General features: G+C 39.2%; 1 protein-coding gene across 2 annotated transcripts; it reads right to left on the bottom strand.

The window, feature by feature from the left end:
* Positions 1 to 1,319: 1,319 nt before the first annotated feature.
* Positions 1,320 to 25,032, bottom strand: BUB1B (BUB1 mitotic checkpoint serine/threonine kinase B). Of its 2 annotated transcripts, none has more exons than XM_042882064.1 (24): positions 24,978 to 25,032; positions 24,733 to 24,884; positions 23,169 to 23,228; positions 22,755 to 22,899; positions 21,729 to 21,925; positions 21,452 to 21,630; positions 21,143 to 21,336; positions 17,987 to 18,081; positions 15,926 to 16,152; positions 15,537 to 15,649; positions 14,258 to 14,355; positions 13,928 to 13,980; positions 13,375 to 13,482; positions 12,700 to 12,784; positions 12,228 to 12,330; positions 10,509 to 10,795; positions 9,474 to 9,643; positions 8,256 to 8,402; positions 7,936 to 8,048; positions 7,510 to 7,671; positions 6,671 to 6,813; positions 5,801 to 5,972; positions 5,324 to 5,430; positions 1,320 to 1,876 (listed from the first exon to the last, which is right to left on the bottom strand). In XM_042882064.1, exons 2-24 carry the CDS (start codon positions 24,873 to 24,875, stop codon positions 1,690 to 1,692), a joined length of 3,288 nt encoding a protein of 1,095 aa, XP_042737998.1. In that variant the 5' UTR covers positions 24,876 to 24,884; positions 24,978 to 25,032; the 3' UTR covers positions 1,320 to 1,689. The 2 variants fall into 2 exon arrangements, with proteins under 2 accessions (XP_042737998.1, XP_042737999.1); XM_042882065.1 differs by having other exon boundaries at positions 24,965 to 25,018.
* Positions 25,033 to 25,275: the final 243 nt, after the last annotated feature.

Raw genomic sequence — 25,275 nt, 5'->3', positions numbered from 1 at the left:
AAGGTTAATGACTTGTGTGATTTGCTGACTGGAGACAGGCCTTGACTTGGGATGACCAGGCACTGTTACGAGCATTCTCTTCCTAAACTACTTAACCTTCCTAGCAGTGTTGCAGGATCTAAACTGAAAATCTTAAAAATGAAAGGGCAATGTGCAAGATCCCCAAGATTTTGTCTAAAGTTAAGTTAAGTTTGAAGATAAGCAAAATAAAAACTGAATGAAAAACATGTAAATTCATCTCCAGCTGACAACAGTTAGTTCAACACATAGCTTCCATTTATTTTAGCAGTGATCTTTGTCCCAGCCTCCAGCTGAAAAAAGGTCATTATTTGATCTACTTGCTCCATGGATGGTCAACCTGTATTACAGGAACCATTATTTGAGGCACCAATGGACAAAACATTCTTCATAAGTGGTTTACATTAGCTTGTCTATCCTTGCATTTAGTCTTATTCCTGAATTAAATGAGGATATAACCATAATGAAAAGAGCTATAAAGAAAACATGAGGGACCTGGAAGAGCAAGAACACGTCAAAGCACAAGCATTAGTGATGGACACAGGCAGGATGAACAGGAAAGCAGAAAGTGGTTTGTAAGAACTTCAGAACAGAAGTTTCAGAATAGAATTTAGAGATAACAGTCAAGCAGGTGGTAATCAAACAGAATCATGGTCAGAGAATTTAACAAAACAAAGCAAGCATCTCAAGCTAGCTTGTTTGTTACTAGAAGAATTACTATTGGTATAGCATTCTACTTGTACATATGTGGGAGAAAGTATGAGAAGTAAACCACGCATCTGAGAAGTTCCACTGCACATAAGCTACACTGCACCTTCACCTTGGATCCTGTATATTCTGTTCAGTCTTGAATTATTACAGGCCTTAGTACTGGTTTCAGTAATGCAGCATATAAAAGGGTAACACAAACATGCATGTCCAAAAGCTTCCACAAATACCTGCAATATCATCAGCATGTATAGCAAATAGTCTGCAAGATTTCTGAAAGATTTCCAATCTAGTCAGTAACTCTAGCCCCTTGTGAGAATAGATAAAACATGCTTTGAGAATGAAAAATGTAACTATGCACCTTTTCACTTATGTCTTCATTATTTTCCTGTGATGATCATCCATGAGAGCATATTTCAAGTAGAAACGTTCAAGTTGTGTTCAAGTGTCCAGGAAATTCCGCATGGTTATGAAAGCTGCCACTAAGTGAGATGCTTTCACACCTAGTAGTTGAAGACAATTCCCAGCAAGGCCAAAGTGGACAGTAGATCAAACCTTTTGAACAATCTGACAGGAACGCTTAAGAGACAGAGTTGCAATCAAGATACAACTTTATTAAGGAAACAATGATAAAAAACAGTACTACAGACAATCTAAATGTAGGACTGAGAACTTCTGGGAACGCAGCATGAACAAGGCACTAAAACATTTTTAAGGAACTATAACAAAGGAGTAGGGGGGCAGTTAGGACAATCTATTTTTCCTGGCAAACTGCGTGGGCACAGGCTAGGTCACGTAACAGTTTCAGGATATCTAGGCACTGATGTGATTTTCTTTGGTGACTCCTGTGTGAAGTACTGTAGAAATGGCTACAATCACTGCTCATGCTTACAGTTGAAAAAAATAAAGATGTTAACAACAACTTCCCCTCTATAATACAGAACAGATTACTCCTCTGTGAAATCAGAACTTCTCGAGGCACAACGCATCTCCCAGCGCTGCTAAGGATTCACAAAGATGTTCTTGGAAGCAGCTGTCAAACATGTCACTTATTTCCTCTCTCAATCCTCTCAGCAGCAGCACTGTGGACTTACCATCTGCATTCAGAATTTGCCGGAAAAATTTACCCCAGAAATCACAGCCAACAGTCCTAAAATAAACCAAGAAACTTTCAGTGAAACGAGTACGCACACATGACTCATTAGTCAATACTTCCATTTAAATTCAGCATTAAACGCCCTGGGAAGAACAGGTCTAAAACAATATTTTCACTCACACGGAAATAATATGAAAACTAACAATATAGTTCAGTTTGTTTGGGTTCCTTTCTCTTTCCCCAGTAGGCTTCTGCATAGTTTCACAGCTCTAAAACTTTTTTACAGTTACTTGTCCTAGCATACCTGATGTGTGGCTTAGAGTCAGATTTAACTCCCTTATTTCACCCCTCTTTCTTTCTTCCAGAGTTCTCCTACAGAAGTATTTCAAAGGCAATTAATAAACCCTCTGTTTCACAGATATGGACTTACAGCTTGAATAAAAAGGCAAAGTGACTCATAAAATGCAAAGAGAACTAGTATGAGAGCTATTGTTTTGTCTTTCAGTGTCGCACTGAAGACCACAGACTGCGCAGCTCGTGACTTTAAGCCAGGAGTTACAGTGGCTTCTGAAGAAATTATCAGCCTCTGCTCTGTGCAAGTGACTCAGAACAGCAGCCACAGTCTCAGTTCAAGCCAGATTCTCTATTACACTGATAACTCTTACATTTTTTAAGATAATGCAGTCATACAGAACCCGAAAGACAGGAGGCCATTTCCTTCCCAGCAAGTAAGACATAGAGCAGAAGATGTTATGTGTTGGTAGGGATGTCTAAGGAACTGAGTGATAAAAATAGTCCAGAGCTTCAAACAGCTTCTTCATGATAACTTTTATCAGCCTGCACAGATGAAGCTCCCTAAAATAACGTGGTGAAAATAGAAAAACTGAAAAGAAAGAAAAAGAAAAAAAGAAAAAAAAAAACCAACACTGTTGGAACCAAAATGTCTCTGTACTCATCCTCTAATAACAGTAACATGTTAAAACTCCACTTCCCTAAAAAAGAGATGAAGTCAGCCTTACATTAATACTCAAGAACGAAAAGAACTTGATCAAAATTTACATTCTACCTTCCCAGAAATATTTAATACCTCAAATTAAGCAATTGGTATTCATTCTGTCAGCTTCTAAAGGGGAAGGGGTCCTGCTTTGAGCGCCATTAGCCCTCCAAGGCCATTTTTGCACCTTGTTTTACAATTCTTGACTTGCAAGGATAAAACACAGCATTAATGAATATCCATCAACTAACTCCTCTCAGAGTGAAGCCCTTTCACTGCACAGGCAGTTCTGGTTGATGAAGACACCCTGCAGCAGTAAACTAACTTGCCAAAGATTACTTGAGAACTTACTGAAAGCTTTAAATTGAGTGGAGGAAAAGTCATCAGCTGTTAATAAGAACCAGACACACCAGAAGATCTAAGCGTGAATGTAGAATCTGCCAAACAAAAAAGATTCTGTGCAGATTGCTTATTCCTGCATAATGAACTGCCCCATTGATGCTGTTGATACATAAAAGCCTGCTGGACTGAACTGATAAGTGCTTAAGGTTTTCAGTATCAAGAATTGCAAGAAATCATTCATCCTTTCTTCCATTTTAGTAGCAATGTAAAAAAAAAAAAAAAAAACAAAAACAAACCACCACCAGAACGGAAAGGTTTAAATCCTTTATTTCTACTGACAACTTCAAAAAAAGAATTCATAAACTAATATATTTAAGTAAAAGATGAACCACTACAAGCTGGGTTCAGTGTTAAAAACATATGCCCAAGCTTTGCCTTCTCCTTCCTTAAAATTCCTCTAACCCCTCACAGCTCTCAGTGCCCTTTCTACTCAAGCATCTTCGTACCCCACCTCCACCCAAAACCTCTTTTCTTTCAATTCAAGTCTACAGCTTTGACCCAAATTCCTTTCAGCTGACCCCTCCTTTCTAAACTCCCCATAATGGTCAGGCCAACCCTTCCACACTATTTATTTCTACACCCACTACTCACATCATCCCAGTCCAGTTACTAGAGTTACTGCTATTTTTCCCTCAATATCCACACCCAGATGAGGTCCCTAACACCCTTTCTTAGCTCAGGCCTTGTTTGGCTTCACCTGCTGTAGCTCAATTTCATCTCTTGTAGAACGAAAAAAAATCCAAGAAAGAATATGAGATATAAAAAACAACACTTACCAGAATTGTATCCTACCATCCCAACAAACCATCACATAAAAAGAAAAAAAAAAAATTGCGTCCTGAGAGAAATGAATGTATGGGAATTGTATTTCTCAGGGCGTCAGATTTACTCAAAGACAGTAGAGAACAAAAGCCAGTTTCCATCAAGAGTTTAGCTGCTGTGTTTTTTCCCCTCAGTATTTCTGAAACTAAAGCATTATAAAATGCAGGTTTACTGCCAACCTATAAATCACTGATATTCATAACCACAGAGATGAATTACCCTTGGTGATTTTGTGCCTAGTGCATACAATATCCCTACCTACAGGGTACAACACGGAATGTATGGTCAATATTCAGCAGAAGCTTGCTATAGCTTTATAACTATTGGTATCACTGTGTGTAAAAAAACAAATGTAGAGTAAAGAGGGGAGAGCTTTTATATCCCTGCACAAAGCATAAAATTAGATTTTTTTTTTCCCCCTAATGGTTGACTACAACAAACTAAGAAGCGTAAGTAATGCAGGTTGCTAGGGAACTGGACAAATCCCAAATCTGCAGCAGGTTTTCTTGAAGAAATGGTTACAGAAGGACATCTAAACTGACTACAGCTAATATACCACGATCCTGAATGCAGACTGTTCTCAGGAAATTTCTGTTATGAGCAGAGCTCTGGAAAATCCTAAGGAAATGCTAAGGCCGAGAAATTCTACAGGATATGACTAGTGAAATAAATAAGCATTTTGTGTAAGAATAAATAAAGGGTGTATGAAGACAGTTTTGTAGCCAAAACATGCATCTAAAAGGGAGCAGTATTAATTAATAACTGAGGACAAAAACCATCACTTCCCAAAAAGTGGTTGCCTTAATTGGTTTTCCTTCCTGTACACGTATAAGATTAATATTGCTTCTGCAGCTGTTGTAGAAAGAAAAGCAGTGGCTTAGTGTTTTAGCCCTTCAATAGAGCCTAGAATGAAGAATGCAGAAAATCCAAATCACCATTTCTAAAGCAAAATGCCCATGTAATTTTTTTTCCTCACTACCCACACACTTCCAAAGCTTGGCCTGTCGAGTCAGAAGAGAGACTAAGACAGTCAGGTCTGAAAGGCAAGCAAAACAAATGATCAGCATTGTAACTGGCCTGTACAGCCCTTATTCAGCTTAAAACTGCCACCTGCATAGCACTAAAGCTACTCCAGATTCACGCACTGTGTGAGTTTCAAAAATTAAACCCTCACAGCACTTATCTAAAATCTGTGTTCTAAGCTTTTTACAACTGTAAAGAAAATGAAGGAAATTGAAGGAAGTACATTCCTTCACAGCAGCCTCCTCTGAAAACAGACTTACTTGGATACATTTTGGCTGATCTTCCAAATGGAGTTCTCCTGATAGACCTGGATATGCTCACCAAACAGCATCAAATGGGCTATATCTGCAACGCCAACCAAGTCTGCCTGCAAGTAACAACAAAGTTCAATTTCATTTGATTCCTGCAGTCCACTACAGATTTCTAATACTGTGCTTTTACACATTTAATTATGGATTGGTCTTTGCATTAGAATCTTCAGGAGTTAAGCAGTACAACTTCTTCAAAAGTAGAATTCTGGTCTAACTCTACACTCTTAAATAGATAGAGCAGTCACAGACACTCAGCAACTCCAGAATGGTGCTGCTAAGTCCCTTCAGTTAACGCCAAAAACAAATCAGATGATGAATTCTCTTTATTCAGTATTTGAGTTTCCCATAAGTTCTTTTAAATACAACTTAAGCAAAGATTTTGAAAAGGAAACACAGACACTAAGATACCCTGCCAGATGTATTTACCTGATAAGGAAGGCAGCTTTTCGCCAGAAGCTGCTGTCCATGAGGGGTCTGAGATATTGGAAAGCTGCTGAGTAAGCTTACGTGAGACTGCAGTCTTAAATCCAGACTGTGAGAGAAATCCACTATCTTCAGAGCTCTTGTCATCTCATTATTAGCAAATGGATCGCAGATCCTGAGAAAGAAAACAAATCAAGCAGGAAGAAATACAACTTAAAAACAAACAAACAAAAAAAACCCATGTGTAGTATATGTGAGCTTTATCTATGCCAATACTTCCCTCTCATGGTTAGCTTAAGAACTACTTCTGAACAAACAGCATGTGAAAGGGAAAGCAGCTGGCAGCCTGAAGCTGATACCAGTATCTCCAGAGTAAGCAATAAGAAATACTAATGGGTTACAGATGTTGCAGCTTTTATATTCACCACAGTTCTCTGAAACATAGTTAGCGGAACAGGAAAGTAAGCTTGTTTCTAGCACTTTTCCCTCTCCTTCAGGAATTCAAAATCCTTTTACATGAGAAAGACTTAAATATTATAATACTTCATTAAACCTTTCCTCGTCTACACACCAGTGAGCACAAACTGAAAGGGTGGGAGGGAAAGTACTTGTGTAGAGGGCAGTATATTGCCAAGCCACTAATATAAACAGAACACCTGCTCTCTGTCTTCTAATTTCTTGTTTTATGCAGGACCAAGTTATTTACAACATTCAGTTAGCCGTCTGCTATGTTTGTAAAGCAGAAATTTGGGAACACTGGCAAAAACATTTTACTTAGTATCATATACATTTTACAGCATCATTCTACACCATTTCTTGGAAGGAGGCAGACAGTGAAAGAAAGGTTGATTCAATTCATACACATAACCTAACCTGTCTCCCAGAAAGAATATTTCTGGCCTCAGATCTCCATGGACAATCTCTGCCTTGTGGAGCTTCTCTACCACACCCAGAAGATTATAAACAACTAGTAGAATAACTTCGTCTTTAATGGACTTGCAGCCAAAAATAACATCCTGAAAACAGGGAATAAACATGCATTTATATGCCATTCTACCTCAGATTAACAAATATTTATAGCTCACCTTTCCACCCCCTCTCATCCCACTCATCTGTACAGAGATAATGGTCCTACCCTAAATTCAGTAAAACCAGATTTTGCCCATGAAAAGTATAGACAGAAAGTAACCATGAGCTCGCAGAAGACACTATTACTCAGAAGAGGACAAAAGCTCAGGAGGAGGAAATTGAACTGAAGGCTGAAATTACTGTTTTATTTATAACCTATTTAATTTATATGCAACAATCCAAAGAGAGTTTTCTAGACTTTATTTAAAACGTAAATCCTTGAACAAGGCACTAAAGTGCTGTGACCTTTCAAAAGCAGACTGGAACTCATTAAAAGATGCCAAGCTAAACCATAAATAGTGTTAAATGCAAAAGTTACACAGTTCTTGGCTCAGATTGTTTATCACTTACGAATAAAAAATAGTGAAGAACTGCTTTTTTCCCAAAGCAGCACATGATCTACAAATCAGAAAACAGCTCTAACTAAAGCTAGAATAGACAATCTTAATTTATATGTAGGTAAAACAAAATAGAAGATCTAGATTGCAGAAATGCGTTTACTCAGTCAGCAGTGCCTGAAATTCACTGATGGTACCTATGGAAGTGCTCATGGCCTCCTACAGCTGTACTTTATTTGTACTGACCCCAAGTGTGAAGCGATTTATATTCCTGTGCAGAATAGCACAGCCGTCTTGGTACAAGAAACAGCTACAGTTTTCACTGAAGCTTTGGTCAAAGTCAGCATTCAAACGCTCCTGTAGTTGAAGCATGATATAAAAATCCCAAGGAACAGCCTGAGAATACACCTACAAGAGGATACATAAGAACATTTGTTTTAGGATTAAAGCAAAAGTTGTTCATATCCTTCTTTCCCTTTTATAAACACCGCTCTATCAAGGAACAATTTTTTTCCACAGTCAGTAACCTTCAATCTGTATCAGTAAGAGGCCACGAGGTATGGCAAATCTTACGTGTGGCATTCCTGAAATCACGATGAAGTTAATGTATATCATATATCTCATGATATGAATTTAACATTTCACACTTCATGCACAAAAGCGTTATCTTACCTTTATGGCAAATCCCTTCGCATCTAATTGAAGAAAGTTCACTGGAATAGCAAAAAGCATTTTGTATTCTTCATTGGTCCAATATTCCCGTTTGATACAGTACGTCTCATTTCCTGTTATGAAATTTCACATTCGTGAGCCATCACAGCAAGTATATGTCCAAATATGTACACGTTCATTCCGTATATAACATACTATGGATATGTTCATTCTGTTCCCCATCTTCGCCACATAAAACTGTGGTTGAATAAAAAGTGCATTTCAAACCAATTACAAGATAAGTGAGGTCCCTTGCACTCCCCAGTGTCTGGGATACCTACCTAGCTCAATGTCTTTCTCAAACTCAATGAGAGGCAGAGATCCAGTCTCCAAATGAAAACGTGGAGAAGCAGTCAGTGACTCTGGCATGGGATCTAGAAGCTTTTTACGCTGTTCAGCATTCCACAACAACTGAGTTGTACCATCACCTAGAAAGACAGTAAAAACAGATCAGCCCAATAGGAGTATTGAGACTCTGAAAAGCTTCTGTTGAGAAAAAAATCTACCTGGATATTGGCTTTCCATTTGCAAGTATAGTAATCTGTTCCCAATAGTTTCATTATTCTACAGAATGAACATAACACTTATCTCTGAAACTGCCTTACACAGTACCTCATCATGAGGTTTCAGCAACACTACCATTAACGTACTGTAAAACATTCCTTTTGTGAGAAAGAAAGCTATGAATTAGATGAGGTTCATCTGTGCAGCTCCAGTACAATCCAAATCCATTATTTTCCGAACTAACAGTCCTTTTCTAAAATCTGTATCTAGAGCAGACAATCAGTTTGTGATTTTTAAATGAAGGGTTTGATTGTAATTAACTTCTTTGAATACAGTAGGGTTTTTATTTAGGAAAAAGTTGGACACCAAATCTGGTGCTCTCTGCAACAAGAATTTAATGGTTTACACTTCTCAGAAAACCTTCAAGAAAACTATGTGCAGTTCTGAGCTTGTTTTTCCTGCATGGCAGAACAGAAGATGTCATTCAATAGATGAATCCATCTATACAAAGCCTGAGAAGTGTTGGCCTTCAACATCAGGCAGAGCAAAACACAAGAGCACTAAAGGTTTCTGCCAACTTCCTTTCTCAAACACTATAAACTAGTAATAGTCACAGTGCAGTTAACAGGTTTCAACCATGACCCTATGTTGAGCATGCTTATTTTTTACTCTGATTCCAGGTTCTGAGCAAACTTCATTATGGAATATGAGCAGTACAACAGACTTGTTGGATCACCTGGTCTATATCCACACAATAACATTGTTACCAAAAGTAGATACACTAAGAACTTTCAAACACATGGTTTTAATTAAAATGTCATAAATCGAAATCAAAAGACAAAGCAGATTAAACGCTCTGAAAATAATACAAGCTTAATTATACTGGCTAGGTTTTGAAGGCTCTGACCATTCCTATTCTAAGCTTTAACAAAGATCTGTAACAAGAAACAAAGCTCTCAGTTTCACATTTTCTTGTAGCCAAAATTTTCTGGTACCTCCAGAATCAGCAATTAGTTCAGCAGGCAAGCTCTGAGCAAGTTCCAGTTTCTCAGGGATGTGCAGGTATTTAATTGTGGATATTTGTGTAACAGAGGAAAGAGAAGATCCTGAAGAGACAGAAGAACCCGACAAACGAGTATCCTCCAGACTTGCTTCCATGATTGGGCTGTAAACAAAGACATCAACTACTCAGACTTTCAAAAAACGCAGGGTTTAAATCACTGCAGCCTACTGAAAGTATATTGTGTGTTCCCAGACTTCTTGTAGAAAAGAAGTCTGTTCCTAGCCTTATTGGAAAATGGACAGCTATGTTGAAACCTCAAGTCTGCTTCCACCAGCTTATGTTCAGAATCTCTGTCTACAAATGACTCTTCCATTAAATACGACTAGTACAATAGAAGATGCACTGAATCTTTATTCCTCCCTTAGCTAACGAAGAATCATTCTTGCTCTTCCCTCCTAATTATAATCAGCATGGCTTCCAGGAAACTTGCCAAGTAAACAAACACCTTCAGCTTGGTAAACATGTTTACACACTAACAACTAGCACATCAAATTCAGTTGTGAACTAAGAGGATACCATACAACAGGTGCTCTCTTCTTTACAGGGGTAAGAAACAGCAGGTTATTTAGCAATTTTTTCTTTCCTTCTTTCTTTCTCTGTAGAGAAAATCTCAGATATGCTCACCCGATCCATTTCTATATATTAAAATGACTAATGAAACCAACAAGTACAAAAAAAAAAAAAACAATTAGTCATCTTTTCATCTCTGGTTACAAAGACAGAATATATTTAAGAAATTCTTCACAAATTAACTGGTAGAAAAAGCATAGAGTCAAGTCCCTCAACAGCAATGCTGGAAAGCTAAACAAGTTTCCTATTACTGCTCAAAATTGCTCAGAGCAAAATGGACCATGACCTAGGGAAACAGCATTCACTGTAAAAGAAAATAATTTCTTCAAAAACAGTAGTAAAATCACAACCGACAAGACACAGGAAAAACAGCTTACAGTGCAGTGCTATTAATTACCTCAGTTTATTTACACAGAGAGCTTCGCTGTAAGTTGCCTCACAAACTGGTGTTTTCTCATCCAGAGGTGCACTCTTGGGTTCTGGACAGTCTTCCTTTAGAACACTCTGTGAATAAGCAGGAGCTGGGACCCTCTGAGCTACCACCCCATGAAAGGGAGTTGAGGCCAGATGGGCAGCCCTAACAAAGTCACACGTGTCTTCTGGGTTGGCACAAAGGCTTTTGTGCTTGTAGGAGCCTGTCACAATTGCATCTTCAGTCAAAGGTTCAATTCCATGCTGCTCATCCTGAAACAGGTAGAAGAAGATTGAAAAGCCTGTAGCTTTTGTGTCAAATTATACATACATTTCTAATTTAAAACTGAGAAGCTGTCTTCCACTTCTCCTCTCTCTCCATTGGGAAATTCAGAAGTTCTGCCAAGATGTGCTTCAAACGTAACTTCCTTCCAAGAAAAAAGGAACCCATGGCATGTCATACAAGCAAATATTAAATCTGTCATATTAAGTCACATCTGCTCTTTTTTAAGCTTATCTACAAGTATAAGAATAGAATTTATTCACTGGGGTTTTAAACTAGTCAAGTACCTCCCATATACCGTGTTATTTCTTTACTGTCTTCAACCCCCTCCTGCTGACTCTTCTAGTTATTCCAGTCCCACAGTTATCCCTCACCTCATCAATATGAAAAGCATTTTTCTTTCCTGTCTTCCACCCCATCACCTTCCAGCTTGACTCTGACACTCAGTCTTTGCACACTCCATTTACATCATTTATTCCAATCGAGTTATTGAAACCTAACTGTAATCTACTTGCATGTGTTCCCCCCCCCCCAACTAGAAAGCCCATCAGAATTACATTATAAAGCATTGCAGAGATGCCACATACTTTTAAAGGCTGCTTGCTCTAACACCCCAGAAGTGCCTCTCAGTTCAACTACAAGCGTATTATTTAAGTGCTGACTAAAATGTTGGCCATGGAAAGGCATACGTGAAAACTAAAGTAAGCAGACATCCAGACTGACTCTAGAACCAAATTTAACACGAAGCTTACCATGAACTACTTAAACTCTACTTGTATTTCATATTGCAACTGTCTGTAAAATCCTTCTCAGTTCAAAATAAAATCCTCTCACTGTTTAAAGTGAGATTTCCAGAACCAGTCTAAAGATACATTGCAGCATGCAGTAGTTAAATCCTTAGCAAGACAGCAACTTCTGCCTCTGAAAGCTTTACAAATCTGCCAAACACGCATACAAAGAAGGGGAATCACAACAGCTTAAGAAACAAGTACAGAGGTTTAGAAGAGTCAAATATGCAGCTCTCCAAGTGACAGAATCTGAGATGTTTGTGTGGATGAGTAGCAAGAAAATGGATGAGTTGGAGACAGTGTTTAGAAGTTGTACTCAAACATACAACTTCTTAAAATTTTGGAGTGAAGAGTCCTGGCCATTAATCTGTTGCTTAAAATTTAGGAGGATTCCTTACCATTATCGTAACAGCCACCTTAAGGCCTAATATAAACATGAATTTTCCAGTGCAATTTTAAAATGATTCTACACTTCTATGAACATCACCCAATTCAATCGCCATGCTAGGCAGTGACTTAGGATCCTTGCTTATCTCAGGTTAGTCCAGCCAGTTTCACTCAGTTCAGCAGTAGAATGTCCTATTCCTATTTCTCCTAGACAGGAGATCTACCACAGTGTCAGCTGTTTCCTTACACAGGCTTCTGGTGGTATGTTTTCTTTCGCAGTGATAGAATCTGAAGGTTTGCGAACAGCAAGAGGGCGCCGAGCAGTTTTCTGGGCACGATCTGTAGAATGACTAAGAGTTATACGGCATTAAATATTTGTTCAAGGTTGGAATACTACAGACTCTTGTCAAGAGTTTTATCTATTGAATATTTCAACCTACAACTTTCTACTCCATAACTACAATAAACCATAATATATGCTCTCCAGAATAAAGAAAGTTTACAAAACATTCTGAATAGTTCCAAACCTAAGAGGAACAGCAGGACAATGTCCTTTCATTACAGGCATCACAAGTAGCACAAACAGAAAAAAAATACAAATAAAAAAGCCCACAACCATATAAGTAAGAGCCTGTAAGTCAGGTGTTAGAGAAAGTAGTTTGATACTTCTGTTTTACCTCCCTCCCTCCCTCTAAAATCTAGGTCATGAATAATTCTACCTTATATTTTGGTTTGCTGAAGTAGATGATTCATCAAATATAGAGAAAAACATAGCAGGATCTGGCGGGGGGAGGAACACTGCATCTACAAGGAAAAAAACAAGAGCTTTTCTTATATCAACACCTTTTTCCACAACTGTGTATCAAATACCCAGTATCCAGTACTAACAGGAGGGGAGCCAACTCTTGAAAGGGTAGATAATAGCAGGACAAGGGGAAACAGTTTTAAGCTGAAGGAGGAAGATTTAGGTTGGATGTCAGGAGGAAGTTCTTCACAGAGAAAGTGGTGAGGTGCTGGAACAGCTGCCCAGAGAGGTAGTGGATGCTCCATCCCTGGAGGCATTCAAGGCCAGGCTGGATGGGGCCCTGGCAGCCTGGTCTGGTATTAAATGCAGAGGTTGGTGGCCCTGCATGTGGCAGGGGGTTGGAGCTTCGTGATCCTTGAGGTCCCTTCCAACCCTGGCCATTCTATGATTCTACAAAATGCAACTCAAAAGGTTTAAGACAATCTTAAAAATACTAGTCCCAGCAAGAGCTTATGAAGCTGATATTTAAATAAACTTTAATAAAAGGTTTGGATTTGTCATGTTGAAGAACTCCCCTTTTACCACCATTCCAGCCAGCTTGTTTTTTTTTTTGTTTTTTTTTTTTTCCTAGAATATGCTTAATTTTTACCTTTTTTTCCAAGGTTGGCTTTATCTCTCTGATCTTCCTGTTCATCCTCAGAGTCAGAAAATACACTTCCTCCTTCCAAATCTGGGCACGAATCAAGAGACTTGACTTCTGTCAATAGCAACAGGAGTCAATTCCAGTCAAAAGTAAATTTTTCAGCACTCATCCTTCCCAACAAAATCAAATGCAATTTCTAATTGTTTCCCACTATGAAACCCACAGAGGAAATAACTAAAGATAGTATCAATTTTAACATGAGTTTTAAAATCCTGAAGATAAGACTGCACACGCAAGTAAGAAGAAAGTTCTTCAGCTATTAAAAGAGAAAAATGCTCTCATGCTTTAAAGTCCTCTGAAATAATGAAAGTTCTCAAGCCCTTAAGTGCTGGGTCTATCGTTGAGATTCGCTTAAAGGCACTAGCCTCTAGCACATTCTTATTTTCATTCTAACTCAAAAAGGCTATTGCTTTTTGCTTGCTACAGTTTTGCTATTCACATCAAAGAACCCTTTCTCTTCAACGCAGTCTTCTCATTCTCAGTACATTTAAATCCTTACCCTCAGAACGAGACAGTTTATGTGGCTGAATATCTTCTGAGAGGCAGCATTCACTGTGAACAAGATATAAATTTATTTTTGTATTTTACCACTCACAAAACACAAGAAAACTTCACAAAAAGAAATCAAAGATGACCTATGCTACTTGTAAAAAATCAAGTTTATTCTCAGACAAACAACCTATCTTCACATAACTTCAGTTCAGATTCCGGTTACAGGCAGACACCTAAGGATACCTCCACTCTTTCTGGGGAAACAGTGTTCTACATTACTTACAGTGAGTTGTACCCAGAAATGCTCACTGCTGGCAAAGAAAACCCTCTACGTTACCTTTGCAAGTGAGGCTGTTTCATCCCAAGTTCTGTCACACTGGATAAAGTACGTTCTTGTAGTCCCAAAGGCGCTGAAGGCTTTGTTACCTCTGTTGGCTGTAGAAACAAAACTATATTTTTGATTCTACAATGATGTAATGATAAACCATGCAACAATATTCCAAGAATGCTATAATAATCCCAGATGGGTTATTAGAGCACTGACAGATTAATAATTATTTTTGGATGCTTTTATTTGCACTTAATTTGCTAGCATAAGAAAGCATCCACTGCTTAGTGGATGAATAGACTTTACTCCTTGCAACCCCATTATTTTTTTTTTTTTTTTTTTTTTAAAAAAAACAGGAGATTTTAGTTATGCTGCAATTGTTAACAAGCACTTCCACAGCTTAAATCAAATACAGAATATTCTGCATTTCATCATTTAAAAACATTTATTCCAAAGGTATTAGAAGTGAGAACTGTATTGGGGAGAGGGAGAGAGACTGTGAGAGGAGATATCTTATTAGCCCAATGGACATAAGTAAGTTAAGGAAAACTTTTAAAGTAATAAACTTTTACTTGCTATTTGCAACTTGAAAAAAAATGGTTTTCAAGAACTGCTGCCAACAGAATAACAGCTTGGTGTGGGTAGTGGATTTTTTTGTTTGATTTCATTGAGTTGATAACATACTAGTTTTAGCTCTTGCTGAACAATGCTTACACAGCATCAAGGTCTGTTTCTCATGCTGTCCTGCCAGGGGCAAAGCAAGCTGGGAGAGGACACAGCTGGAACAGCTGATACAAACTGAAAGCAACATTCATTTCTATTTGATGTTGTACTCAACAAGAAAAGCTGGCAGAAGAAGTATAAAGTGTGAATGGGGGAGGGAGAGATGGTTACAGTTGCAGATCTGACTTCCCAAGTAACTGTTAGACATGATGAAACTTTGTTTTCCCAGAAACAGCTAGACATCTTCCTGCCAAAGGGAAGCAGTGACTGCATTCCTTGTTTATCTATCTAGTTGTCCTCATCTCAACCCGCTCTGCTTAAAAAGCACTGTCTAGGTAGACTACAAGACCTGAAGTCTTTGATTTACAGCCCTATTCTGAAAGCACATTCAGAAACATTTATCTGAATGTTAGATTGCTGGATGACACTGAGTGTATGCGTACAACAGATTGAAATATCCTTTCACAAACAGGAAAACATACTAACCAAGAAAAAAATACTGCTCCTCTGGTATTTTGAAATAGCAGCTGTTTGTAGAAATGCAGCTAAATAAGGAGGACAATACCTGCTCACGTAATTGTTGCTGTTTGTGGTTTTCTTTCTCCTTTAATTTCTTCTCCAGTTCCTCAATTTTCTTTTGTATTTCTTCCTTTTTCTGTGTTATGGTCTGTATCTCCTCTAAGGAAGAAAAGCTTGTAAGGCACAACATACGTTTCACGTTCAGGCTAAGGCCTGAATCCTTTAAAAAGAAGCTAAACCTCCAGTCTGCTTTTCCCAGTTCCTGGGTTATATGTTAGTTACGTTACCTTCAGTATACTTCAGACTAGTTAAATAATTATTCCAGAAGAAAAAAAAACAGCTGCAATAATAGATACTGTTATACAGTGACAAGAAATAAGTACAATTTTATGATTTCATCTCAGAAAGATGAAGTCATTCCACTTTGAAGCATACCTTCAGCTTTCTGTTTTGCTTTCTTTCTGTAGACTTCAGCTCGAATCTCTTCAAAAGAGAATTCTTCCACTCCAGCATAACCTTTGTCTTTACAATACATCACTACCTCTTTCTTCTCCTGGTTATCCTGATGGTGATTCTGCACACGCTGTAGAGGATCCTCTTCCTTCTCAGGCTTGCGAGCACTTAAAACATGGTTTACGCTGGGCTCAATCTTGCAGGGAGTCCTGAAGAGAAACAAAACAAAACGAGCAATTATTGCTTGGTTTATACATGCTTCACTGAAACACAGCAGAGACAGGACAGGGGAGAAAATAGCTGGTTTCAGAATCTAACTGCACAAATCTAAAGACATTCTTTTGAAAGACAAATGAGAAAAGTGGAATGATAGCACATAAAAAGGAACATAAGTCAGAGTGGTGTGAGAAAGGAAAAAAGAAGTGTTGTTAAGGCCCACTCAAGAGCAAATGAAATTCTCACGTTACTCTGAATCACTGTGCATTCTGGATTGATGCTTTTACTTTAGCTCCATCAATTCATGTGACCACATATACAAGTCCCTAATCACCCTGCTAAACAGTTTACCTGATTAAAAAAAAATATATATTATATATATATATACACACACACACACACACACACACACTCTCAAAGAAACAGCAGGACTTGAAAGGTCTTGAGTTTGATTGAGCTTAGCATTTTAGATTAAAATAAAATACTTAAGGAAAAAATAAGCGGCAAATTCTAAATGAGAATATTCTGCATACCAAATGACAGGGAAAAAAAATTTCCTTGTTACAAAAATTAGAGTTTGTGCAGTGAAAGGGACCAATAATATTCACTTCCTTATACTGTCAGTTCTTTCAGGAAGTGCTACCCACTAGTTTTCGGGTGAGGAACCAATTTGTACAAACTTGCAGATAATAATCCAGATGTCTCCTGCAATTATCTGTTCTTCAGTAAATGGTGATAAGAGCAACTGATCTAAAAAACATGTCAGGAAATACTTCCTTTAAAAAAAAAAAAAAAGAAAAAAATATTTTATATCTATATTTTGTATATACACATATATATTTGTATATACAAAATATAGATATAAAATACTTTTTTATATCAGCATATATATATATGCTACCTTCTGTAAATTAGTATTTACCTAAGAGAGACCAGTATGTCAAGAAATCTAATTCTCTGTCCTGGAAGCCAGCAATGCCACCAAAATAGTCTTATTGGTTGGAAAATATTCTGTTTAAGCTTTCTTAAATTATGGTATGCCCTTAAGTTACGGTATGCCCTTGGTCAAAGCTACTCTGCAGCCCACACGCAATAAACCACAGGAAAGATCTATGCTGTTAGACACCTTTTGACATTCTTAGATTTTATGTACTTCAAAACCAAGGAAGCAGTACATAACATCAAACATTCTTTTCTACTTGTCTCTCTCTAGAGAACAAAATATGCTTTTATGGCCATCATTAGGCAGCAAAAGAAAGGTAAGCAGCTTTGCAAAATAAAGCATTTTCCTATTCTGAAACAAAACATAGCAACACCATCTCGTGGGACTGACCAGCATTTCAGTGAACACTGTGCGAGCAAGAAGGTAATTTCAGGCAAAACAGCATACTCCTCCACAACCTAAGCAACGATGTTGTCATGGAAACTTTGATAGCTGGTTTCAGAATAAAACTCCACATAGCCGGAGTATAGAGTCCCCTGAACAGCGGAAAGTGGCAATAATAAGCCTGTGTCAATTTGAAGCTGCTTTCACTGAGAAGAGCATCCTGAGACAGGTAACTGTGATATTCTGGCAGTGCACTGAATTAAACTAACAAACTCTTTAGCATGTATAAATGTATATTGGCTCCTACATAATGAACAGTCAAATATTTCTCATGTCCTGATGCACCCTTCACTGAAGCCTTTGCCATCAAGCTGAAACATTAAGGGCTTCTAGGTTGAAACCTTAATTCCCTTAGAGTTAGAAGCTGGATTATTTGGCAAAGAATCAGAATAGCACAAAGCAGCTTTGATAGCAATTCTCATTTCAAACTGAACACTCACATGACTTGCAGCTGAGCTGACTCTTCCACGTATGGGGTGAAATTGGGCACTGGACAGGGCACTTCTACACGAGAATTTGAGCTGCTGCGAGGACGCTGAGAAAGGAGAAGTAGGTGTTAGCAGCCTAAAGATTCAATTTCAGACTTTGCTTTCTCTTAACGATGGAATCCCCGTTTTTCCCAGTATTTGACTCATTTGTCAGCTTACAAACTGTTTAACCTTCTCCAAGATGCACATTTACAACATAACCACTCTTCTAATACGTGAACAGTTACAGATCAGCCAGTTGGGTACTTGCATAAAAAAAAAAAAAAAAAAAAAAAACAAACCAAGACACACCACTCCTGCACATCCTTATAAGGAGCTAGGCTCTGTAATTCCACGAGTGCCGGTTGAAGAAAACATTCGTTTGCTCCTTGCTTGTTTTCCAGAAGTGCCATCAACTTCATTTTTCAACCAAAGCTGTCTCAATCATAACATTCTCTCCCTTCTGCTGCCCACTAAGAACCTCCAGATTTCTCAGTTTTCTTCTGAGGCCATTCCTACACCACAGAAATCCCTTAACTACTATTAGAGCCTATTATTTAAAGAGAATACAGATGGCATTGAGTCCCGTAACATTCTACTCACATACATATGCCTACCTGAAATATTCCTAGGTCCTCAGACAGAAAGTGTTACAATGTAGGGATATTTCAAATTGGCTTCTCTTTCCCACACAGCAGTTTACTTATCCATTCTGACTCTGTTAGAAACCTCTTTCCCCTGTGCAGCTTTTAATACCTCAAAGCAGTCACCAAAGATTATTCTTTCATTGTAATACAAGACAAAACGAACAACATTTCATTGATGAGGATTTAAACAATCACTAAATCATAGGGGTAGAAGAGCCCCCTGGAGATCCTCCAGACCAACGTCCTTTGTAAGGAAGTTTCCTCCAGTACATTACACAGGAAAGGATCCAGGCGGGTTTTGAGTATCTCCAGAGGTGGTCTATCACACCCAAAGTAAAAAGGTTTCCTCACGTTTGTACAGAACTTCCTACGTTCCACTTTGTGCTCATTGCCCCTTGATCTGCCACTGGGCAGATTCCACTTAATTCCTGTCCTTTAGATATTTATAACCATTGATAAGATCCATTTGAGACTTCTCCAGTCTAAGCAGCCCGACTACAGTTACAAGTCTACTGCTTGACTCTGCACTGCCTGTCACAACCTCTGAGCTATACAAGTTTGCCAGTTCTCAATCTACCTCTCCTCCCACTCTTTTGTCCCACGCTACTTAAGCTTACCTACGAGAATATTATATCAAAAGCCTTGCCAAAGTCAATGTACTTATTAATATCTGCTGCTCTCCCCTCATCAACCCAGCTGGTCATGACATCATAGAAGGCTACCAGACCAGTCAAACATGATTTCCCCTTGACGGATTCCATGTCGAGTGTTCCTGATAACCATTTTCTCTTCCAATTGCTTGGAGATGACAACCAGAACAAGTTGCTCCATTAACTTCCCAGGGATGGAGGTGAGGCTGACTGGTCAGTAGCTGCCAGAATCCTCCTCCTTGCAATTTTTGAAGGATGAAGTGGACACTGACCGCCCCTCAGTCAGTCTTCAGGTACCTCTCCCATTCTCCATGACCTTTCAAAGATGACAGATGCTTGACAATCATTTCTGCATTCAGGGTCCATGGATTTGCGAGCACTGAGTTTGCCAAGACAATCTCTGACCTCCTTGACCAAGGGGAAGTCTTCCTTTCCCCATATTCTTATCCCAAGGGTCTGGGATTCCCAAGGTTAGTTATTAGCAGTAGAGACTGCAGCAAAGGTGTTCAGTAACTCCACCTTTTCAGTGTACTCCATTACCAGGGCACCCACCTCATTCAGCAGCAGACCCACATTTCCCCTGGTCTTCCTTTTGCTACTGATATACTTAAAGAAGCCTTTCTTCTTGTCCTTGACCTCCCTCACCAGATTTAATTTCAGATGAGTCTTAGCCTTCCTTCTTGCCTCCCTGCATGCCCTGACAACACTGTCTACTCAGCTAGTTCCAGCTCAGTTAAACTATGCAAGTGAGAACAGAGAAAACTCTAAAGACTCTAGAAGCATTCGGGGGATCAGAATAAACATAAAGCAGCCTGAAACAAGACAAATGATAAAATAAATTTTACATTAATAAGTCTTCTTCCTCATTTTTCTCAGCTAAATTAAACCCATGATTTACCATAAACTTCTCAATTTACTTAATAAAATTGTTTTATCTGACAGCAATTCTTCCTGGAGTTGCCATGGATTTCATCCCTTTTGCTTCTTTTTCTAATTTTTGTTCCTAAGCTTCATTCTTAAGCACTTCTGTGCTGATAAGCCTTACGCACATATTTTATCATCTGATAACTTCCATTCTTCCTGTCTAATCTACAGATATCAGGAGCACGCTGGAAGTTATCTACGGACCTATGAAACAGAATTTGATTTCATAGGATTAACTTCTTTCAGATAGCACTGTGGACAATTTCTCAAGAAGAATAAACACTTGTCACAGCACCTTTTTATGTCTTGTTATGCATCAGTTTAAACCATTGGAACAAACGTTCCTTCTGTCATCCCTTTTTTCATCTCCTGACAAATCTCTGTACTGTCTGGATAAATATTCAATTGCTACAATTTAATTCCTTTGATGTTCAATCTTCCATTTTCATCACTAGCACTCCAAAACAGACTTGCAGAGTGCTGTACATGTATTACTTTTAGAAGCTAGGCAATGAGTTCTTTCTTCGGTTTGTATTTGGGTTGTATTGTATGATGTCAATTTAATTCTTGCTCCTTTTCGTACAGAAGGAACTTATGCTCAGCTTTTCCCTTTTTCTTATAGCGCTTTCCTGTCCTTCAAAAAATTTGGCAGGCCTACTCTGCCAATTTTTCCAGTAATTTGACTTAGGAAAACTTCAGTTTTCAAAACCTGTTCTAGCAAGATCAGCTTGTTAAGCTTGATTGCAGGGGCCAGAGAGTCTTCAGGAAGAAATTAGAAAGTTCTACAGCTGCCTGTAATAAATCCCAGTGAAGTGTGAAAGAACCCAATCTTTGTCTCAGGGATTGGATAAAGACATTGGCTTACATACATCTTCCTCTTTTTGCCAGCCCATTTTGCATCTCCTTACCCTCCCAGAGTTCCAAGGTCCCGCGCTGATTTCATTCTCCTTGGCCCTTGGAGCTGGAGGTTCTGTCCAATGCTGTGGAGTAAGTACAGGAATCTCAGGTCCAGAAGCCGAAGCGGAATTTTCATCAAACACAGCAAAGCCCAAATTATTTGAAAGCTGCTGAGGAGTCTGGAAACTTCTGTTTTGGTTTGTGGCTGTAAGTGGAAAGATTCATGCAAATTAGCCTTTAACCTATCACACTTGGTGCAAATTCTTCAACAAAATGGTGTAAGTTTTCCAACAATACATTGCTTCAGCAACTGAACATACCTTTAAGTGCGTCTCCTACACGACTAATTGGAGCTCTCACTTTTTTCTTCCCCCTGCCTTTTAGATCTGCCAGCGTGCTTCTCTGAGGTTCTTCAGTTCCCAGAAGACCCATATCTTCTTCATCAACAGCTTCCTCAAGCCCCAGAAGTGTTTGCCGAGAAACACGAGTCTGAAACTGCCTGAGAGTATCAGAGAAATCAATAAAAATTTCACTGTACAGGTATCCACTAAGACATGCAAAACTACTTCAAGCTCTTCTCTTCAGCTGGAAGCTCACCTGTGATGAGACTGGAGTTTATCCAAAGGCTCTGCCCTGCGATTAAGGCCTTCCTGGAAGATTATATCTGCTTTCTTAAAACTTCCTCGAGCCTCAAGTTCTTCTGCCCATGTAATATAAAGTTGTGCCAATGTTGTACCAATTTCCTGACTATGCAGATAACTGTACAGATCCAAGGGCTCATTACAGCAATTTCCCTGAAATAACCCAAGTATTTCAAAGGGTGTCAATGTCTGCTTTTTGACACTTCTGCAATATTGCTTTTATTTCAATACAAGACTTGCAGCAGCAGTTGTTAAGTCAAGACATGCTATTGTATCATGTCACAGTGCACAGAAAGAAAGCAAGTCACCAGGAGAACACAAATGAGGAACACCTCTGACAATACCTGTGAATGTCAGTATTACTTACCCCTTAATTTTAGCTTACATATTCCAAGTATTGAATTTAAGTGTTTTTTTCCTCTATTTCAGTGATAGAAATATGTCATTTTGGCATTCCTGAGAATAGTTACTTTACTAGAAGTACAATATACATATATTAGCAGTCTAGGAACTAGGTGAAGAAGGGAGACAAGTCCCTTTAAGAAGGCAAGAACAGCAATTAAAAATATATCAATGAAGAAACAGTGCAAGAGCAGAGCACACAGGTTTTTCTTAAGACTTAGATGTGGATACAATACAGTTACAAGTTAAAATGACTGGCAGGACAGGTACAACACCTAAAAGATATCTTTAAATCCCAGAATATGTACAGAATCAAGCTTCACTCACTCAAACCAGCTTGTTTGCAAAACAAAACAAAAAATTTTACAGAGTATATCACCATACAAACAGAATGACCTTGAGAAACATCTGAAGATACTACTGAAAGTTTGAAATAGAATTCCAGAATAAGCATTAAGTTTGCAGAGACAACTCCTAATATTGCACTAGTTGCACTTTTACTTGGAAGGTTAAAGAAAATAGTTATGTAAATGACAAATAAGAAAAAAATCAACACTCGAGATTTTCTCAAAACACTCACAAATTTGAGCCAGAGACTTAGATAGCGGGGATCTTGGTAGTATCTCTGCTGCTTGTTGAGAGCTTTCACTGCCCTTTCCAATACTGCAGAGAGATTGCACTCCTTTCCACCCTGGGGGAAGGTTTGCTCGGTCCACTTGATGTACCTAGGGATGGAACATATTCATAGGAATTCTGTTTGGAGTAGGACGCGTGGCTTCTGTTACAGTACACAACGAGAGCTAAAGTAAAGCTTAGGAATAGTATTGAAACAGATAACTGCAGGTTATAACATATTTTAAAACAATTTTCTCTTTTAACGAGTTTATTATTAAATTACAATAATATTTTCCTAAGCTTTTATAAGGGTGTCTAACATTTCAGTAGCATAGCTCTAATCATTCCATTATTTCTTTGAAAACAGAAGGAAGCTTACCTATCCCAGACATCCAGTGGATCATCTCCGGAATAAAATCTGATTTCTGATTCAAATTCCCTAGGGAAAAAATATACATATTAACTATACGACAGGTGTGTGTAACTATTAATGCTTTCTATTCTGTAAACAATGATCATTCCTCTCATTCACATCATTTTATCAGTCTGTAATAAAAAAACTAAAATACCATACATTTCAACTTACAATATTTAGACAGAGTCACCCAAATTGTTGTGCTCAGTCAAATTCTGGCACAGTACACACACATCTATGCAGTCTCCTCAGAATCAACTTGGATTCCTCAGGGAACATGTATTAGAAGATGAGACTACAAATATAACTGAATAGGTTACAAGATACCCCCTTTAAGTGATATAATCGTATATAACTACAGAATGCATAATGCATAAGAACTGTAACCAAACCCAAAGTGACTTCGCCCACTTAAGAGTCTCTGCAAGCTATGGAGGGCACAGATCGCTATATGCTGTCACAGTAGTAGGAAACATTTATCTCCTGAGAAATCATAGAATGGCTTCAGTTGGAAGGGACCTTAAAGATCATGAAGTTTTAACCCCCCTATTGCCACCAGGTTTGCCAATCACTAAATCAGATCAGGTGCCCAGGGCCCCATCCAACTTAGCCTTTCCAGGGACAGGGCATCCACAGCCTCTCTGGGCAAGCCTGTGCCAGCACCTCACCGCACTCTCAGTGTGAAATTTCCCCCAACATCTACCTAAATCTTCTCTCTTAGTTTAAAACCATTCCCCATTGTCCTATCATCATCTACCCTGGTGAAAAACTGCCCACCCTTCCATTTATAAGCTCCCTACAAGCACTGGAAGGCCACAACCAAGACTCCTCACAGCCTTCTCCAGCCTGAACAAGCCTAACTCCCTCAGCCTGCGGTTTTAAACTGAGAGAGGGGAAGCTTAGATATTAGGAGGAAGTTTTCACTGAAAGTGTGGTGACGCACTGGAACAGGTTTTCCAAGGAGATTGTGGATGCCCCTTCCCTGGAGGCATTCAAGCCCAGTTTGGATGTGGCTCTGGGCAGCCTGGTCTGCTGGTTGGTGACCCTGCACATAGCGGGGGGTTGAAACTACATGATCATTGTGGCCCTTCTCAGCCCAGGCCATTCTATAATTCTATGATTCATAGGAGAGGTGCTCCAGCACTCTGAGCATCTTTGTGGCCTCTGCTGGACTCATTCTATAAAGCACACACCTTCCTTGTGCTGGGGGCCCACTGCTTCAATTGATTATTGCACAAAGGAAGAAACAAACAAAGACTCCTTCTTATGAGTATTAAGTATTCTTCATATTGATCACATTTAAAAGCACAAAAGAACCTCTCTAAAGTCTGATGTTTAAACCACCCATTGCTATCCTAAAAACAGTCACCTATGCAGTGCAGCACCCACAGCAACACCCTCAATGTAACGAAGGCTATAAATTCAGTTCATTTCTCAAGCACCAGGGAGGTTAGTACAGGTAGACAAGGCATAGAAAAGCTACTGAGAATGCAGGGAAATAAGGTGGAAAAGCCAAAGTAGGGCTTACTGTTTTCTGATCTGAGCAGCAGTGCGTCTGGAGGCGTCCTGCTGAGCCAGGGCCTCCTGCAGCGTGGTCATGACCCGGCCCTGCCGCAGCGGCTGCACGTTCTCCTTGCTCAGCTCCCACTCATCGTCGCCGTCCTGTGACATCTTCAAGCTCTGCGTGATTACAGAAAGCGATAAAACGTTAATGTGACAGGACACCTAACCTGAAATCTTATAAATCCGGCTTTCGTTACCCAATTCCCGCACCCGAGCGCCTCTGTCCCGGCTCTGAAGCAACGGCGCGAACGCGCGTCACAACGGCAGCATCGCTGCAGCCCCGGAGAAATTCAAACCCCCAACAGCCGCCAGCCTCTCTCTCATTGGCCGCCTGGCTCACCGCGCGCTGTCTGATTGGCCGACGCCCCGAGCCCGCCCTGCGGCGCCATGGGAGCTGCGGTGTTATTGCTCTCTGCTCAGCTCTGCTGCTGAGGCTTTGCTAAAAGACTGCCCGTTTCTTCAGTTTTGACAGGAAACCTGAAAATAATTACATTGTTTTCTCTGATGG

Source organism: Lagopus leucura, unplaced genomic scaffold (assembly GCF_019238085.1).
Source record: "Lagopus leucura isolate 7727_CA_CO unplaced genomic scaffold, USGS_WTPT01 Super-Scaffold_100033, whole genome shotgun sequence".
Classification (NCBI taxonomy): Eukaryota; Metazoa; Chordata; class Aves; order Galliformes; family Phasianidae; genus Lagopus; species Lagopus leucura.
This window is presented reverse-complemented; position numbering and strand designations above follow the sequence as displayed.